We start from the raw sequence: 20,008 nt of genomic DNA on the forward strand, positions 1-20,008 counted from the left end.
CATATTAAGGCTTAGTCTTGCACATAAAAGATAAATTTCCTTACCCAAAGCCGCTCTTGCTCAAGGGCCAAATGTATACTCAGAGAGAGAGAGACAGGAGCTTTAGAGCTTAATATAATTTAAAAGTTAAGCTAAGTTCTGCTCCTGAAGAATTTGTAGATTTTGGTCTTTAGGAAGAGTAATTTGTAACATAACATATTGGCATGATGGCAAAAGAGGTAGCTTTGAACAACCAGAGTAGTAAAACATTTAGAAATAAGGAGAAACTCCCTGTACCATGTTTTTATAATTGGATGAAAGATTTGTTAGTGAAAAAACAAAATGAAGTGATTATTTTTAAGGCATTCAATAGAACATGCTGGTTTTTACTATTTACATTTCATGCTCTGGCTTTCCACAATGCATAGAATTATCGTGCTGTTTATACGAAAACCACCCTGCTTATCAGAACACAATGAGTAAAGTGTTTGAGTTATAGAACTACAGTATTTTTAAATCATAAATGTAAAATGGAAACATGTTGCCATATACTTATTTCATACATACTGCCAAAAGCTTGTCATAGTGTATCATGATTCTGTCATTTTTAGCCTGAGGCTGGTTGATTTTTCATGAGTTTTACTCTGCCTGAATAACTTGTGGTTTCTGCTCTTTTTTAGCTTTAGACAATTTTAGCAGTGTAAATTTGTTTTCAGAAAACTCAGGGAAAATTGTAATCTCTTCTGAATAACTAAAGATGCTTTGGAGAAAAAGCTGTACGAAAATGCATGGTCAACTTTCAAATATGATTGGCTGCTTTAAGGGAATATACTTATAAAAATAATCCAAAGCAGAGCATTTTGGTATGATGTGAACATATATACAACTTGACAGGTCTGTTTTTAAATATCCCAGTATTCAATAGTACTTTTTCTCTTTGTCCTGCCATTTTTGCTGGTTTAGGTGGTAAACTGTTAAAACAGGGTCCCCCCCAAACATTTTCTGTCAAATACATGAATGCTTTCAGACAACTTTCCTAAAGACAGCGAATTCCGAACTAAATATGCAGCACTTCAAATATAATATTGGACTCTGTCCATTACAGAATGAATTCAACTTCTGTTTAATAATGTATAGAGTGAGGTAGAAGAATTAACTCTATTTTACTTATAATGTGCACAATTTTTAGTGCATCTAGTCCTGAAAGTAATACTAAATCTCCTCCTTCCTGACAATGACATTAACGAAAACAAGTTCCTCATATTTACCAAATTAGCTTCCAGATCAGCGCATATATGAAAAAGAAAAAAAAAAAATTGCTAAATTTGACACTAAATTTTATGTCTCAGACTCCTGAGACAGGAAATGACCATGGCTGGGATTCATCCAGCTAATTCCAGGCAAAACTGAAAGATAGGCCCATAATACCCACTTCATTTCAGGACTGCAAACCAATGCTCTCCACACAACCACATAATTTATCAACTACTTCACAAATTTGCTTAGAAATGCAGGAATCACCTTTACTGTATGCCAGACAAAACTTTACCTCTATCCATCAAGAGGTTCTGTTCATTTAGGGTCTGGTTTTATAATACATATCTTTTCAAGAAGCAGTTAGCTATTACTGTACTCACAGAAAGTAGAAAATATAAATTTTGGAGTCTGAAACCCTTATCCTAACCACACCACTGAACCAGGCCATGGAAAATTTGGACTGCATCAGATTTGTTGATCTTTTGTTACAGCTGAATGATGCACATCTGGAAAAGGGATGGGCATAGGACAAAAACACAGGAGGATGTCTCATTTCCATCCTTTGCTTCCACCATCTGCATTTTGTACCAGACTATTCTACAGCGACTGGAATCAGTCCCATTAAAGAAAGGGACCAATTTTGGCCACTCCTTTTGAACAGTCTGTCAAGGAAGGATTATAAAATGTGAATTTTTTTTTTTATTTTATTTTTTTTTTTTTTTTCTAGAGAGCCACCAGACAGCTGGTTAGTTTGTGTTTAGTTTCCACCTTACCACTAAGTAACACAAACTGGGCTTTTCCCTTCCCTATTGCACGTCACATTTTCCTGAGAAACTACTGCTGTTTACGTAAAGGGATGGGATGCTGCTGCTGCAATTAATATGTCTCTGCTGAGTGCCAAGTTACTGTCTCTAGAAGACAGGGACCAATAAATATTTGAAAATGATTTAACATTTGTTCACATAGTACCTGCTTTGTGGAAATCTTCATTGCTGAAATAACAGTGGGTTCCTAGAGAAAAATAGAGTTAAAATATAAAATGAGCTATAAACATAAAAATTCTCTTACAATACTATTTGCACAAGATAGAAAATCCTGAAATGAAACTAGACATTCCCTAGTAATAGTCCTTCTTGTTGTCTTTTGCAGTGGAATAATTTCTAGCTGTAAATTAATTAGAATGCATGTACATATCTGCGTGTATCTTTCATCACTACGTTGATTGTAGACATTTCATTTTCCACTATTAATACAGTTTAATTGTAATCCCTTTGTCTTTAATTTCGCATCTTGAAATTGCTTTCTATACTTAATACTAAAATTGTATTTCAACTAATAAGAAAGTAAATCCAACGTAATAAGAAAATAATAACGGCTATATGGAAATCCATAGATACTATCTATTAAACATAGTAACATAGAAATAAGTAACTTGTTTGAAGTATATCAAAGTGCAAACCCCATTCCTGTGAATTTTTATTAGTAAGAATAAGTTTAAATCTTTTTAACTGCTCTACACAATTCACTTACAAAGAAGTTACATGCATCTTCAGAACATGCAACCAAAATGAGCAAGACGTTCTTTGCACTCTGGAATATCCATTGCTTCATCAACTGTTACAACTTTTAGGTACAAGTTCCTGGATGGATTTTAATTTTAAAAGTGGCATAATAGACAGTGTGCAACTCAATTCTGCATGAACTTAATTTCATGTAGAAATCTGCTATTGATCCTGCACATCATACTTTTGGTTGTGTACATTAATAAAGTCCTTATTAAGCTTTTACACTTGTATAGTTTCCAATTTGCTTATCCTGAGAGAATTTGATATGGGTCAGTGGACGGCAAGCATGGACTTGCCTTTACAGAGGGGTTAATAGACCTTATATTAGAAAGCATCAATTAAATGTAACATTTGAATGAAAATTGAGCTCATTAGTTTGTTTGCTCAGCTGTTCACAGAAAAATTGCACAAATGGGGTTTAAAGAGGCATTTGTTATCAATGTAACAGATATGAAAGACTTTCAGGTTTGTGGAATTTTAAATGAAAAGCACTGTACTTAGCACATTGCAGCTGAACATCAAAATACATTGTTCATGATGCATGTACACTCTTTACAACTAAAGAAAACCTACATTTGGATGAGATACATCTAAAATCTGTTGGAAATTTCCCATTGAAAAATTCATATCTTATGCACACAAATTCTGCTTTTTCCACTCTAGTACATTAATGTCCTCTTTAAGGCTTAAATACATGTCTAAGAGATAACTGAGCTTTCAAGCAAATCAGAACATCAAAATACTTTCATGCAATGAAAAAATACACATGTAAAGTAAAATTCAAAATTTTAATTTGCCATTAACTATTTTACTTCTGTAAAACCTTTCTGAAGTAAAATTAATTCCATTTATTTTCCTTCTTTTACTTTTATATTATTCTGATCTCCTTCAGCTTCGCAATTCTACTTGTTTCAGGGAAGAGACTCATATATTATCAACAATTTCCAAATTACCCTGCGTTCATGTAATGATTCTTGCATGTATAAAAAAGAAAACAAAAAGTTGTCTCATTTTCTTCTTATAGTTTCTACTTTATTTTAATGTTAAGAAAAAAAAAAAAAAAAAGTACCCTAGATTTTTGTCCTAAAAAACTCTCATGGATTACAAGAACAGGGACACATTTTTGCACTCAAAACAGGTTTCTGAGAAAGATTGGTAATGGCAGGAATGTCCATAAGAAGCTGTTTAGCTATTTTGTCTCTGTTCAGAAAATAAAGGTGAAGAGATACCAACAGAGTCTGATGAGGAGGTGGGGCTGGGCCTCTCTGGCAAGTCCAGGGCATGGTCCCTATCAGCACATTTGGGGAGAAACCACAGGACAAGAGGCTCCCAGAGTGTGGCAGCAGCATCTTCCCACTGTCACACCAACCTGGTGCTCCCAGCCAGGGATCAGCCCCACAGCTGCCTGGAGACAGGGAAATGGTACCATAAAACGGCACTGACAGAAAGAATAACGTGGGGAATGTAAATGATTCGTTGTTGTGTACAAAACACAAGACATCCCTGGGTTCTGTCTGGGAAGTGTTTGAAAGGTTTGCTCAGCCTTGCCTTGCAGGGCTGCTTACGGGATGCTGTATTTTTTAGGTGGCTCAAACAGAAAAAATGGAAAAGATTCATTTCACCGAAAAGTACTAGAGTTAGGAGGTGTTTATGGTTCCTTGTGTCAAACCATGAAAATGAGACTCCAAAGTGACCTTTGAACATATAAACACTTTGTTCCTCAGATTATTAAGCATAAGAAATCTGGGCAGATCACTGTTTCACTTAAAGTATCTTCCTAGATACAATATGCTGACAGTCTGGATAGTTTTGAGAGTTGATGCAATTATAAATCTGTATATTGCATATCTCTGTGGGAGAAAAGAGACAGGCATTGTTTCCAGACTTGCACAGGTAGATACTTAACTCCAGCATGCAACAGCTCTAAGGTTCAGAAATACTAATTTACTTTTTAAACCACCGAAAAAGAGCCCAGAGTGCCATTTCTTCTATCATTAACCTCCAGCTTGCACTGAAAGTTTCAAGGTTTATTTTGACTAGTGTCTGGGCCTCTAAATGACAAGCTAATTAGAGGGGTATGCCAGGCTATTCCTTGGCTCCACTGCAAGAAGTTGAGTTTGCAGCTGTCCACAGAGAAATCTACAACCTGACACTTGAAATTTAGCCGCACTTACCCGAAAGACTGTCATTTCTTCCAGCAAGACTTCCTCTAATTCGTGCCAAGTCTCCTTAGGAATTGAAACCACTTTAAGAACTGTTCCAATATCTTGAAAAGGGAAAAGAAGAAAAAAAAAAAAAAAAAAAAGGGTTTTCAGGTGCTTCAGATGAATACTGCTTTGTAGCAGCCAGAATTTCTTCTAGTATATAATTATTTCACATATAAAGACTATGAAACTACATATCTCTCAGCACTCATTCAAAAGAACTGCTATTTAAAATGAACCTCAGAAAACAATGAATTTCAGTAGGATATTTAAGTATTCCAATTATCAAAATGCAATGAAAAAAATACATACTATTACAGTTATTAAGGAATAGACAGGACTAAAATACTATTCAAGTGACAGTCTAAACCAACAGTTTCATGACTGGAGAAGGAAATGCTCTAATTTTACCCAGATGTGTTTTATTGTCCGTTTTTGAATATGATGCTTGTCTTTCTTAAAATGCATGTGAAGATACTGCAGTATGGCTACAAAACCATCTGGACACATGTTGTTAGACTGATGAAGCTGTTAGGTCTCTTAAGAACATGCAATCTTCCTTGTGTCAAACAAAGTACCTAAGATGTATAAGCCCCTTAAGGCATCTATATTTCTTTGTGTGTAAGATGCTGGTTCTTCACTGAGGGGTGAAAAGCATACAATTTGTGCCTTTGATTTAGAAGTAGGTGTGTGTCAGCATTTTAGGAGTATATCAAGTTACATTTTTTGAGTTTTGCAATAGGCTTTAAAATGAACAAGGCCAGCACTTGAAATTCCAGAGCCACAGCCTTTGGTTTTGTGAACATGGTTGAGACTAAAGACCATCTCTGTTATTCAGCTCCTGCATCTGTGATTTATTTCTTTGTTTCTGTGAATGCAATTTCCAGGAAACAACAAAAACACAAAGAACCATTTCTAGGTTGGCACACATCACGGCAGACCCTCTGAAATGGAAACAATCTGTATGCGACGTTTCTTTTCAACCAGCCAAGTGTAGTGCCATGTAAATGTATCACAGGTAGAATAACTATGTCCCTAAGGACTTTTCATATTGCACATCCTACAGCTTTAATGGTTTAGGAAAACACAAGGAATTTTAAGTGGATAAAATTCTCAAATAACTATAAAGGTTGACATCCTTAAAACAAGAATTTAACCATCAATTACACAAAATCAGATATATATACCGTTCATAAGTATATATAATTTAGGTCTGTTAGCTGAAATTTCTAAATAAAAAATGACAACTCTCTACTTCTATATCTAAAATACACATAAAATTGAGACAAAGGAACATGAATGAAAATTGTGACAGGCATTAGAAATATTTTTATACGGCAACTAACTTCAAAGCCATTAACTAATTATACTCACATGATTTTGTATTTAAATATTCTAGAAAACCTGGAATATCCTGTAGAACTGAGATTTCCCATTTTTTTCCATCTGCTTCCCTTTAAGCAAATGTTGGTTTCTAGATAAATATTTTTTGAATTTTAGAGAGAAGCAATTTCTTTTCCTCTGGAATATGTACACCACTGTTGTTTTTTTTTTTTTTTTCATTAGCTACAAATTCATATATTCTTTTAAAAAAAACACAAACCAACAGTTATTTCTTTAGGTAATAACAAAATGAAGCACATCTTTCTTTTTATTTAAGCATCTACAGTACAAATTAAGCTAGTAAAATGTACTAGATAAGTGAGTTGGAGTGGTTTTCATTATGGTCATTGTTACTAATTAACTATATTTTAAATAAGAAATATTGAGAACAGTATAGAAAAATGCAATATAAACTTTAAATAATAAGAAAAAAATCCACATTTCTACAAGAGTGTAATTCAGAATAACAGATAATGTAACAGTAGTTATATTTGTAATTCAATTGATGAGTTAATTTCCTTAATTATTCTGATAATATGATGACTATGGTTTTGAGAAAAATACAGATTATGGGTGAAAAACAGGGAACTCTGGCCTAATAAATATAACAGTGCAGCAAAATGTCACAACTCTATTCTGTGCTGGACTAGGACTGTTATCAGTCACAATCCATTAAATGCCATGTCCTAGAAATAAAGAGAGATTTTTCATAAAACAGACTGAGTGGGCACTGAGCAGACACAAGTTTCCCATAATGTTGTTTCAACAAAAGGTCAGACTTTTAAGTGGCTCCTGCAACAATTACAGTTGCCTGATCTCAATAAAGCCTCTGAGGTCAAAGATACACTGAGTTAATCACTGCAGAGACTCTGGTCAGGCCACAGGTACCAAAGTGGGGCTTTATCTGAGTTCTACATCAACTTTACAGAGTAGTATTTCAAACAATTTCACACAAACAGAATCAGGCGTCTCCTTTAGGATCAATAGGCCCTGCTTAGTAAGATAAGATTACTGTTATTAATTTTCTTTACTGACAGAGGTACTTTAACTGTGCCAAAGGATGCCAAACATTAGACAATCAGGATATGCATGAAATCCTGTTTTTTCTGATTACTTTCAAGCATTGCGATAGGATTTTATTTTCATTGTGAAACATACTGGTATAATCACAGTGGGAAAGAAACTGCTCAGCTCAAGATTTCCCCCACAGGAAAGGAAAATGTGACCACACTGGATGGCTATTAATTATGTTATGTTCAATTATCATCAGTTGTTCAATGAAAAGGAAAAAAAAGTATTTCTTCAACATACTGCAGTTCAGCAGCACATGGGAATAATGTAGATTGCTCTAACAGTAATGGGAAAATACAGAGAAATATTATCTAATCTGATGAGACAGACCTGCACAGAAAAACCCAGTCATACCCCAGGGAGCATAATTCTGTCTTTGCCATAGGTTCAGATCACCAAATGGGAAAATGGATTGTGACTAGGGTCCCTAATCTGCTTCCCAGTTAGTTCTTTGCTTGGGAAGAACTAATACATGCTGATTGTATATCTGCTTCTGATTCCTCTGACTCCAAGCAGCTGGCTTTGTGCAGCTCTCTGGCAAAAAGCAGGCAGGACCTCGTTACTGCCTTCTTTACCTTTCCCCTACATGGGAGACACCTTTTCCTGATTCTGAAAACCACAGCAAGGACAGTGAGCTCAGAGGAGCATGAAGCATCTTTTGTGCTCCACACTCCAGGCATGGGTGTGGTAATGTCTGTTCTTGGCCCATGAGGGTATGACCACTTGGTGGAAAAATAATAGTTTCTATGGACAGAAGTAATATTTAAAAAAATAGTAACACTCTGAACTTAGAAATATGGGATTTTGGTGCTGAAATATCTTTTGGCAAGTGCAAACAATAATGTTTCAACACTTTTCTTAAGTTTCTGGGCAGGGCTATCACCAGCACTGGATGGAATCCTAAGCATTTACCACACACCTGAATATTAGTGGCTTAGGAAAACCCTAAACTCCCAACTCAGAAGTAAAAAAATACCATTTAGGTTCTTTTAGAGGGAGATCTTGACTGATTGGTTTACATAAGAGCTGCTAGACATAATAATAACCAGTATATGCAACAGTAACTATCTAGAAGCTTTAGGTCAGTTTTAAGCAAGTCTTCTGCATTGTCTGAAATAAGACAGGAACTTCTGTCTTACTTTTCATCTGACTCTAACAGAAGTTTTGAAGCAAGTACTCTCTGGAAATGACTCTCTGGAAGAATTTTTTGCTTTCCCTTGCAGAAACCAATGCATCTTTCTTAGCCCACAGGCCAAGCTTTGGAGAGTTAAATGCCACCTCTTTTGCTCAAGAAATACACTTAAATAAATTCCTTGTGTTTGTTCAGCATCATACTGTGTATGCCACTAATTTGCTTTTTGTGGGCCAAATCAGGTCACAGGGGACTTATTTAGAAAGGCACCAAACACTGTGAATTGTGGATGACATTGAAGTCTGTAATGCATGATGGAAAACATACATGTTGTGTAAAATCACATGAAAATACTTTTCAATGTTTTATGCAAGAACATACTATAGCACTGGTATCCAATAACTCAGTTTTGAAGCTTTAAAGTGCTTTAACCCTTCCTGCAGAGCTGTGTTTTCTGCAGTAAATGTTCTGAATTGTTATGCTTGCACCGTGTTTGGTACACAGAGCTTCACCAGCTCTCAGTTTACACTCATAATACATTTCAAGCATCAACATGAAAGAGATCTTACATTTATTGCTTTGGAAATCTAACCCCAGGTCTAGAGTACCAGAACTGTATTTAAAGTATGTAAAAAGTTGGACTGCTATAAGACAGACTTAGAGGTGTATTTTCGGTCCAACGCTGAAAAGAAACACTAGGGTTCTGGCTTGATTTGGTTTGCTTCATGATGCCAACGTCTAATTACTAGTAATTATGTTCAGTATAAGTTTAAAATACTTTTTTTCAATGCAACTGAAACACCAACCAACTAAGGTAAAACTTTCAGAGATGAAGATCCCCTAATTGCTACTCAGCACAGTTTTGAAACAATTAAATTAAGGAAAATGCATATCAGCTAATTTTTGGACACTCTTTCTCATTATTGCATTTCTGGAAAAAAGTCTTTTCTGAGTGCATATCTACACTTCTCTAGGACACCCAAGCTGTATGATTCTGCAAATGCTTTGGAAAGGATATAATCTTTCTATTTGAATACCAGCTCTTCTGAAAACACTCCATTTGTGCCAGATATCTTTACCTTAAGTAAAATGATGCACCCTCTTGGCTGAACAGCTGAGCATCTTAAGGCAATACTTGAAATACTTGAAAGGCACAAAAGACTTTTCCTGTACCTGGATATTTGCCTCATTCACGTTAATACTTTTTATGCTGCACTTCAAAATGGGCACCTCAAACCCTTCATTTTAATACTAAATTATGATTAATAAGGCAAGACATTTCTAATAAAAAATCACTAATAGCAGTAGTTGGAAAGAGGGTGGTTTGATCTTAATCCAGTTGGCAAAGCTCCCAAAGAATTAAGCTGTGCAGGCTATGGCCTGAACCTGTAACAGTGAATGTCTGTAACAAAGACCTCCCCACATGCACAGATTTGGGTCCTGCCCAAATTTTCACAGGTTTACGCTGTTCTTCAGTCAACGTTCTGTCTTTCAGAGTATGAATTTTTATCTTCTCTAGGTTTCCATCAATCCTGGAGGAGCACACAGTGTAGATTCAAGACCTCTCACCTGTGCCAATGAACATCACATCATATTGGCCATCTTCTGCATCCACTCTGTCCACCACGATCTGTGTGAACTGGTAATCCACGTCTGTTTTTATCATTATTGGACGGTTGTTGATGGGGAATACTGGGTTGTACATGGCGGGATGACTTCTGGCAAACGTGATAACTTCATCAGGAAGGTCCTTTGTGGAATCAAAACCTCCGAATGTTTTACTGGGACACTAGAAATAAAAAAGGAAATGTTTTACATTTTATTATTTATCATCCCATCTATGGCAATGTATAATTAAGTATGTCAAGGAATCTAAGTGTTTTGTGACAGACAGCAAAAGTTGATTCTGTCACTCATAGTCTCTATTTTTTCATTTATTTTGAATTTAAACCAATATGGTTAATAGAATGCAAATGATCCTCATACATCACTCTTCTTATTCCTTTTCAGTGCAAAAGGCTTTTAAGTCCAGTTGTGAATAGTATTAGTCTTTAACTGTCAGAAGGAAGAAAGAAGTCCTGAAATAACTAAATCATTCAATATACGGCAAGCAATTCAGTATTTGGTTATGTATACAACACAAAATTAATTAATTATGCCATCATCTTTGTTTCAAAGTACTGTTTTCAGAAGTTGACTGGAAGTCCAAATCATTATGTGAGGAATCAAATCCTTAAACCATGAGACAATGCCCTGTTCTAATGACTTTTCAAACCCCTACTTGTCTCAACAACTCTGTGTCCTCCATGTAATCCCAAAAACGTGGATCCTGTTACACTAAAATGTAGTGAGTCATGTCTTAAATGCATCGGGTTTTTCTTTCCTCTGATTCTAAAGAAAGCCTTCTGTGAGTGTTACTCATGATACCATCCACATGAACTCTTAGGTGAGATGTGTCTCAAAAAGAAACTGCAGTAACTCCTCACTGCCCTGAACAGTTTGTGTCCCATTGGGGTGAAACTGGTCCCATGACATAGTACACAGGGATGGGCCAGACAGTTTTACCTCTCATCTGTGAGAACCACAGGGTTCAACTTTTCACATTTAGTTTATGTGCTCCCCCCATAAACAGAAATCAGAGGCTGGAAAGGAAAGGATGGGTAAGACCATGGTGTTGGCAGCCACAAAAGTATTTGTCCACTTTCAGCTATTACATATCCTCATCAGGAGACTCAAGAACAGTGGCTGATCACCATTTGCCCTCATCTGTTCTGCAGAATGGACAAGTATCTAATGAACAGTTAGCTGTAACATTAACATAAGTATTAGTAGTATATTAGTACTGTTGAATAGATGAAGAAAATGAGCCACAATGACACCAGGCCAAAGATCCTTGTCAAAGATCTTGGTGATCTCAACTGCTAATCTGTTCACATAACACTTGAAGACATATAAAGCACTGAATCTCAGCTGAAAATAATTATTTTGAAGTATTTGAACTTCAAATATAAACATCTGGTATTTAAATGCCCAAGATAATTTGCCCTTCATATTCAAGTATAAAATATCTTCCAATTAAATTAAAAACCTAGAGGACAAAATCTTATTAACCAAGAATACAGACCTTGCAGGATGCTCAACAGAACAAATCAATTGTCATTGCTATCACCTTGATCCAAATTATTAATAATTCAACAGAAATGAAATTAAAAAATCAATGTTGCCAAAAAGAGTAGTTGCTGTACTCAGCAAAGGGGATACTTCCAGCATGGACATATAAAGTGTAAATTGTCCTTTGCTAGCATATTTGGAGGGAAGATTGGAGGGAAGATTGGAGGGAAGGTTGGAGGGAAGAAGAATATTTGGTTAAGGCATGTGGAGCAGACAAAGCAGAAAGCAAATTAGATATCCATTTTATTTTTTCAAGATTTTTTAACCTTATTATTATATGTTAATAATATAATGCATATAATACATATAATAATATAATACATATAATGCATATATTAATACTTATTATTATAAGTACTTGCTCTTTTGTACAAAGATATTATTAAGAGAAAATCAGATGGACTTTTCATAACCACTGTCTATCTCAAAAACAGTTTTTCAAATGCTGCACTTAAGTTTTAAGTTTGCTGTACATCTCAATTAATACTCTAACTACAGTGTAATACTAATTACTTGGATTAATTAGATAACAATTAATTAGATAAAAGCTGTAATATACTCTATGTATGAAAATCACTACACAAGAACTCAGTATTGTTAATTGCAGCTGGGCTGAATTTTCAGTGCTTTTTCAGAAGAACTGAAAAAAAATACTAAATGAACATTCACTTCAATTTTAGGCAAATGAATTTCAGCTGTGTTTCAACTGCTTGAATATTTACTTTCTGGCTCCTTTTCTAACAAAAGGATTTTACTTGCAGCAATATGAAACAAGGTCCCGAGGGAAGTGGTCACAGCACCAAGACTGCCAGAGTTCAGGAAGCGTTTGGACAGTGCTCTCAGGCACATGGTGCAATTCTTGGGACTGTTCTGTTCAGAGCCAGGAGCTGGACTCAGTGACCCTTGTGATTCCCTTCCAACTCAGGATATTCTATTATTCTATGGACCAAGATATACTTTGCACAGAAAATTCATAAAACTAGAATTAGAATCATAATTCTGTGTGTTTGAATAAGGATCTCAGTTCTGAAACCCTTATTACTCCCTGCTTTTCTGAGAATAATAGAATTACTGTAATCCTATGTCTTTACATGTGACGTTTAAAGTGCACTACCTGGACTAGGCCCACTAAAGAATCCAACAGAACAATCAATATCTACATTTTGGTAGGAAGAAAAAGATTTTTAGTCATAACTCTTGGTGCCATGAAGCAGAGAAAACTTGATTTTTGTAGCTGAATTCACAGAAAGTCAGACAGGAATTCAGGATGAGGCACCTGAATTAAGACGAATACAAAAATCCTCCCTCCTCTCCCAAATAATTAAAAAAAATAAACAAAAACCAAACAAAAGACACCCAAAAACCAAGACAGAAACAACAATCTCTGCCCCCCCCCCAAAAAAATCCAAAAAACAACCAAAAAAAAAAAGAAAAAAACAACAACAAAAAAACAAAAACAAAAAAACAAAACAAAACAAAACAAAAAAACTAAAAAAAACCCAAAAAACCAACCAACCAAACAAACAACAACAACAACCAAAAAAAAAAAAAACCCAAAAAAACCACCAACCAACCAAACAAAGGAAACCAAAACCACAACCAAGTCCTATAGATCCTATAGGAAAAATTCTGGCAATTTCTTTGTTACATGTGAAGCCAATGTAGAATTGTTTACAAAGCTTTCTGGTTTCTCAAAAACGATTTCCTTTCCTTTTCTTTTACTCATACTGGGCAAATCACCAGATGCTCAAGAAGTTTACTGGCACCTCACCTATTAAATTCCTGAGATAATTCAGCACTGTTTAACTGAAGTGCAATCTGGAAATGAATTACTGTAAAAAGATCAGGTTTTTTTCTCCCATCTCTTTCTGCACTTCTTGGAAAAGGAGTCCAAAGGTCTGACATCTAAAGAGCTTGAAAAACTTTTTCTTCTTTATTCTCAACAGATCTTCAAATCATTGAAAACACACACAACTTTATCACTTTATAAACAAAAAGCTTTTTCCCAGCCAGAAATTCACCTCATTTTAAAATTCAATTTTATCCTACTAATACAACAGAATGATTTTAACAACTGTGAGGGCACTCCTTTTTTCAAAGTGACAGAACCGAAGATTAGAGTCACTGGCATTGGCCTAGGTCAAACAGCTGACCTCAGACACTCCAACAACATTAACTGTGGCATCTCCTCCTGCACTACATCTGTGGGGCTAAGCAGACCTGTAAAATTTGGAATCACATTTGCCTTTGAGCAAGAAAACAGCTTACAGTGGAATCTGAACATCTTTGCTATTTGTGAATCTTAATAAAAGCATTTTATAATGAAATTGCAAAGGTAAAACCCATTCTCATAGGCCAGAAACAAAAGTATCTGCTCCCCAACTGCATTTCCTTACTTTGACAAAGGCTCTGGTGTCTTAGTTCACTTTGCCACTTAAGGGCTGGGCTCTGGTCCTTATTTTTCTGCTTATTCTGGGGAAGATGAACAAGTTATTCTTTTCTCACATGCAACTCAGATCAAGACCCCCAGAGAACTCTTGCAGCAGCCCTCAGGCAGAACTGAGCCAGAACTCTGTCTCAGGACACAGAACTGCCACTCTCAACAGCAATATTTTAAAATCTCTGCAGAGGAATGAATGCAACAGAGCTTGTGTGCAGTTCTTTATCTCAGTCTATTTCTGTAATAGAAACATGTCACCTTCTTCTTTGTCCATAGTGCTACATGATATCTAGTATCTGGTTTTGTTCAGAAAGGTTAATTGATATCAGAATCAAACAGGAATATAAAGAAACAGAACAATGAACACTAAGTCTGCTAAACTGAAAAGGTGAGAATAGCTATACAAGAAACACCAAAAATATCGTCCCATTCACATTTTCTGCACATAGAATGGAACTTTAAAAAAATAACTCCCTGACATGACAAAATTAACTGTAGTAATTTAAAACAAAAAAGAGATTCACCATCAGATGAGAAAGGAAATCTCTTTTATGCTGCAGAGCTTGTATTTTAACTCTGGAAAAAATTAGAAATTCCTTAAGTCGCAGTGAAGGAGTGAGGAAGTGCTGAGGAATCCAGCTGTCAGGGAGCCACTGTTTTCTTTTACTTAGGAAGTAATTTTCATTAGCTGAGCATATATATCAGTTGAAAGATCAGATTTGAAAGGACAATTTCAAACATACCAGAGAAAAGTAGAAAATATTATGAACTAAAGAAGCAAAGTTATTCCCACTTTCTTTTGTGCCTTACATTTAAGAAGAATTCTAAAAGAATGTTGCAGACATAGACATTATTTACACATACACATTTATATGTATACATGAGTACATATATATTTAATCTTCCGCAATGACAGTTCTCAACATAAATGTGCCAACCTGACTTACACAAGCTAAGGAGTGACCTCACTATATACAATTAATGCTTGTTTCATAAATGTCCCTTCTTCTTAACTACTGGAAATTTCCAAGGCAGTTAAATATTTCTAGAATGTGATGATACCAGTTGAAATATGGATGTCTTATATAGATTAATATCTTAGTAATTTATAAACTAGAAACAGAGAATCAGGTAAAAGCAGACATTTTTAAAATTCCCAGTGGAAGGTAAAAACTATTGTAGTCATTCAATCATCTATTGCAGAAATATCTGTTTCACTGCCCTAGATTTAACGTTGACTGAAAGTTCCTAACAGTCAGGCAAATCCTGTTTTCCATTCATTCTCACTAAGAATGGCTCAGCCAATATTTGGTTTAAAAAACCCCAAATTCCAAGGAAAGGATAATGCAATATAGTTTATGAAACACTTGACTTTCACTAAAATTCTTCATCCATTACCAAAGCTTCTTTTGAAGTTGTTAATATGAATGCCAAAATTAAAATCCAAGTGAAGTTGTTACTGCAGTTTCATGTTGCAAGAAAATCAGTACATTCTGGACCTGGAGGAATTGATAGTTTTCCCTTCTGCCACTCTATCCATTTCATTATCTGTGTCAGTTTTTTTTGCTGGATCTCAGCTCAAGGACCATGTAATGTGTGAAAATATTTTCCACAGTTTTCCAGTTCAGATTTCTTAGGGTACTTACAGTTCCTGGCCGTGGATATGGCACTCGCCCTTGGTAGGGAACCCACTGGTAGTTGGGGCCATCTCGGTGGGCGTAGGGACCAAGAAACACCCTCCTCACATCAGTCATGCTGTACATACACACTGCTGATCCCTTGAAGATATTACTGAAAATGAGGGGAGAAGAAATCAAATCAGTTTCTTTAAATTATCACTCGATTTAATCAAGTGCTGGAGCTATGGGAATAGCAGCTTGATGCTTTTCTAATTTATTGCATGTGCTGATTATCAAAGCTCTGACATGCTCTCAGAGCTATCCCCACTCACCTCCTGTGAAAGTTCAGCAAAACTGATATGATCTCCCAGATATTTTCCTAAGCAGATGGCTGCTATTTCACTGTTTAAAACATCTTGTCCCTTGAAGGCCAAAGCCCAAATTTGAGTAAATTTCAGTAAGGCATTCCCTAGAGACCTATTAAATTCTTTCCTACACTCCACTTTTTTTTTTTTTTTCTTCTTTAGCAGTCTCTTCCATCACTTGGGCAGCACAAGTGCAAACTTCAATACTGTTCCTTACCCTGACATTTTTTACAAAAGACAGTAAGGACTTGTAAATCTCCCTCTTCTATGCCTGGTATCACTAGGAACATTCTTTCTGTTTAGAAACTAAAACTTGTTTCCTTCACAGATTAATGTGGCAATACAACCAGTACTGCAACCTTCCTCAGGCCAAAGCTACAAATATATTTTGTTCTTGGTGAAAGCACAATGTAACAAAAACACTCCAGTCCCAGTTATAATGTGATTCGATAACAGAAGTTTTGAAAGAACATTAGACTTCCCAGATTCCAGTATTATTTTTTACTAATATCTCCTTGACTAGCCAATTTCTCACTCCACAGATTTTCTATTTTACACTGCCCCCAAACGAGTTTATTTATGCTTGCATTCTTTCTCTAAATCTGTGTGGAAAGGGCTACAAATGCTGATCCCTGCTATAAAAGACCAATTCAATGGCAAGAACGGCCTGAGAAACTGATAGTCTTTGTGTTTGCCAGCTTCAGAGTGATGATGTACATTGCTCATAAGAAAGAAACCTTATTCATTACTTCTTACTGCCACTGACTTCTCAGTTCAAAGGTTAAGAAAATTTTGTGCTTTTTAAAAACACTTTTAACAAAGAGACCTCTTTAAAACATGCAGCCACCCAAGTTTCCATGCAAGTAAAATGATATGATTTGTACCTGGAAGTTGTAAACACTCCATAGACTATTGGATTTTTAGGGTCTTTTGAGTTCATTAGGAACACATCCTCTGTAACAATAAGAAGAAAAAGAAAAGGAAATTAGGTTAAATTCATACGGATAATACCTGAAGACATTTCTATATTCCAGCCATTTCTGCCACTTACGTAGTTCATCAAAGTGTGTGTCAATGCCATTGGGTCCTGGTACAGAACAAATCAGACGTGCTTTGAGGAAAGTTGTCCATTTGTTAACAAGGCTCCTGTGTCCACCAAAGTCATTCTAATAATAAAAGTATTTTTCATTAGTATTTAGCAACAGTCTTTGTTGGAGTTATCAACAGAGTACAGAGAAAATACGGTAAATAAGATGTCATTTAGAGAAAACAAGAGAGAAAAATTCACCCTCCATGTACAAAAGCAATATTATGCAGCAAAGACACAAAATCTGAATTATTTTTATTTACATTGTACTGTGTCACATTTCATACTAGCCTGTAATTTAAAAACCAAAACCCTCAAATCTCTTTATATACCTTTATACATCTATAACATTGGGAAAAAAGAAATGGGCAGAATATCTTCCTCTCAAGCTTGAAATCTGCCATGTCCTTGAAAAGCTCACGGTGTTTATTATGCTTAACTGGCTAGCAACAAAGTAGAAATGAAACTTGCAATGGAACAAAATAGACAAAAATGCCAAACAGTGGAGTCAGTTGTAGAGCCACAAAACGGAGAAACAAAGGGCCTCTAGGACTTCATACTTATGGGGTAATTGGTTTTAAAGTAGGAACCTCTGAATTCAAAGGAGGTTAACTGCAGTTGTGCTTATGGATTAACAGAAAATTTTACTGTACACACATTTGCCAAAGCTACAATATTTTTTTTATAATATAATTTCATTAGCAGAAATGTTTTTGAAAGGCTGTCAGAAACCATCTGGGCATTTATCAGTGTGGACAAATGACTCATCTTGCAATCACTAAGGGTCTTTGGAATGGCTGCCCATTTCTACAGCTAACCTTAAACATTTATTTTGCTGTATCATCCTTTGCCTCTGTTTTAAAGGTTTCCACTAATGTGGGAATGGAAAGGTACTAACATTTAAAAAGCAAATTCTTCAAATGCTTTTGGCCTACATGGAAGTATTGCATTTCCTGTAAAAGGCTTTCTTTTGCAGACATTTTCGAAGCCTCAGAAGATACCTATGACTTTTTAAACCAAACATCGTAGTTCATTAAGTTTCCCCCCCAAAGAAAGAATTGAATAGTATTAATTTCTGTATGTCATCCCCACACTGTTTTTCTCTTGGGATGACCCCTGCTTTAGCACAATGCCAATATTAATACTGAATATCTCACAGGCAAGAAAACAGTTTCTAAAATTGCTTGCAGGTGCATTCAGTATCACACCAAGAAGTCGTCATCTCACCTTGCAGATCTGCCCTATTCTGGCATGAGTGGCTTTTCCAGTGTGCTCCCCATCAATTGCATTTTCACGGAAGAAGAAGTAGATTTTGTCATCTTCTGGATTGTCGCTCTCTGGTATCAGGTGAGCACTGACAAATCTGGGATCTGGGAAGACAATGCCATTGTGTGCACGTTACTACTCCATGAACTGGATCATTTCTCTTCCTTACATAAATGAACTGTCATTTTTCTTCCCAAGATTCAATCATTGCATCCCATGGCAAACATTTCTGTATTAGGTATACCATCACCTGCTAATATGTGACAGAGGTTACATTCCTCTTATCTTTAATAATTATATATTTAATAATTTAATATTTGGATATTTTATAATAATTTTAGAATTATTTAATAAATCAATCTCGTTAATTTACATTCCTCTTGTCTTTAATACAAAGAGGTGCTGACTACAGGTATTTAATGAACAAATCTTAACTTTATTACTGGAGCAATTAAATGTTTATGAAATCTCTTTACAAATGTTTGTATAACATTACAGCAGGAGTTCATAATGCAATACTCATTTTGATTGATACTACTTCCACATGATACCTCAAATTCCCAAATTTTTCTCTTTGTTTTGGAAGAGAAATATTCTTTACAATTTTTACTCAAGTTGTTGAAATACTTTGTCTTGCCATTTTTGTAGTTCTATGTTTATATACATAATCTTTATTTCTTAATGATTAGAGTGACAACTTTCTTTTGTGATAAAAAAGATATATCAACAAATGAAAATACATATAATGTGGACATACTGATGGGTTACATAAAAAAAACTGTAAAGAAGTTTTGGGAGAGAGAATTTTATAGAATTCACATCAGTAAATTCACACCAGTGGTGCATCTGGCTCATTGCTGTATTTTACAGGGATACTTCAGCTGGTATCTTTCACTATATTTGGAAAAAGAAGGCATATCCAACAGCTTTACCAATCTGTTTCATAACCATTCTACATCCTGCTGGGATAATTAACTGTGAACTATATTTAACTACTCAGAGTCCTGTTCCTATATGAAATTGTAATCTATTTAAGTGCCTGTATTAACATCTCTTCAGTGTATGTTTATTGCTATATAGTCATGGAAATAATGAACTTTGCTATGTTTTGCCAGTTTGCACTAGCTGGCTTCTGCAACCAATTGCCTTATTAAGGATGGCAGTTTTTAAGCAACATACTTCACAGGTTAAGTACACAGAAGTTTAGGTGTTTCTATTATATAAATAGATACAGCATAATTTTGTGTGTGTATTATCATGTAGTCTGTGTGTAATATATGTATATATTCCTATGTACTTGTGTGTGTAGGTGCATCCATGAATGTGTGTATATATATATATATATTTTTATGTATATTTATATAAGTACAGAAAGATGACCCTACTGGCTTAAATAAAAGTTTACTTAGATCAATAGACAACCCCCAAGATTGTCCAGAAGCAATTATTCGAGACAAGAAAGAATATGG

General features: G+C 35.3%; 1 protein-coding gene across 1 annotated transcript in view; it reads right to left on the reverse strand.

Annotated features, from left to right (window-relative positions):
• SEMA3A (semaphorin 3A) overlaps window positions 1-20,008 on the reverse strand; it is a 165,567-nt gene that overhangs the window by 19,293 nt on the left and 126,266 nt on the right. The window contains exons 7-13 of the mRNA XM_066318760.1: window positions 18,501-18,643; window positions 17,238-17,352; window positions 17,071-17,140; window positions 15,849-15,993; window positions 10,161-10,380; window positions 4,976-5,067; window positions 2,206-2,247 (exon numbers count right to left, since the gene is read on the reverse strand). Of these exons, the coding sequence (XP_066174857.1) occupies window positions 2,206-2,247; window positions 4,976-5,067; window positions 10,161-10,380; window positions 15,849-15,993; window positions 17,071-17,140; window positions 17,238-17,352; window positions 18,501-18,643 (827 nt within the window). The remainder of the gene's footprint in view (window positions 1-2,205; window positions 2,248-4,975; window positions 5,068-10,160; window positions 10,381-15,848; window positions 15,994-17,070; window positions 17,141-17,237; window positions 17,353-18,500; window positions 18,644-20,008) is intronic.

This window comes from Sylvia atricapilla, chromosome 5, assembly GCF_009819655.1.
Source record: "Sylvia atricapilla isolate bSylAtr1 chromosome 5, bSylAtr1.pri, whole genome shotgun sequence".
Classification (NCBI taxonomy): Eukaryota; Metazoa; Chordata; class Aves; order Passeriformes; family Sylviidae; genus Sylvia; species Sylvia atricapilla.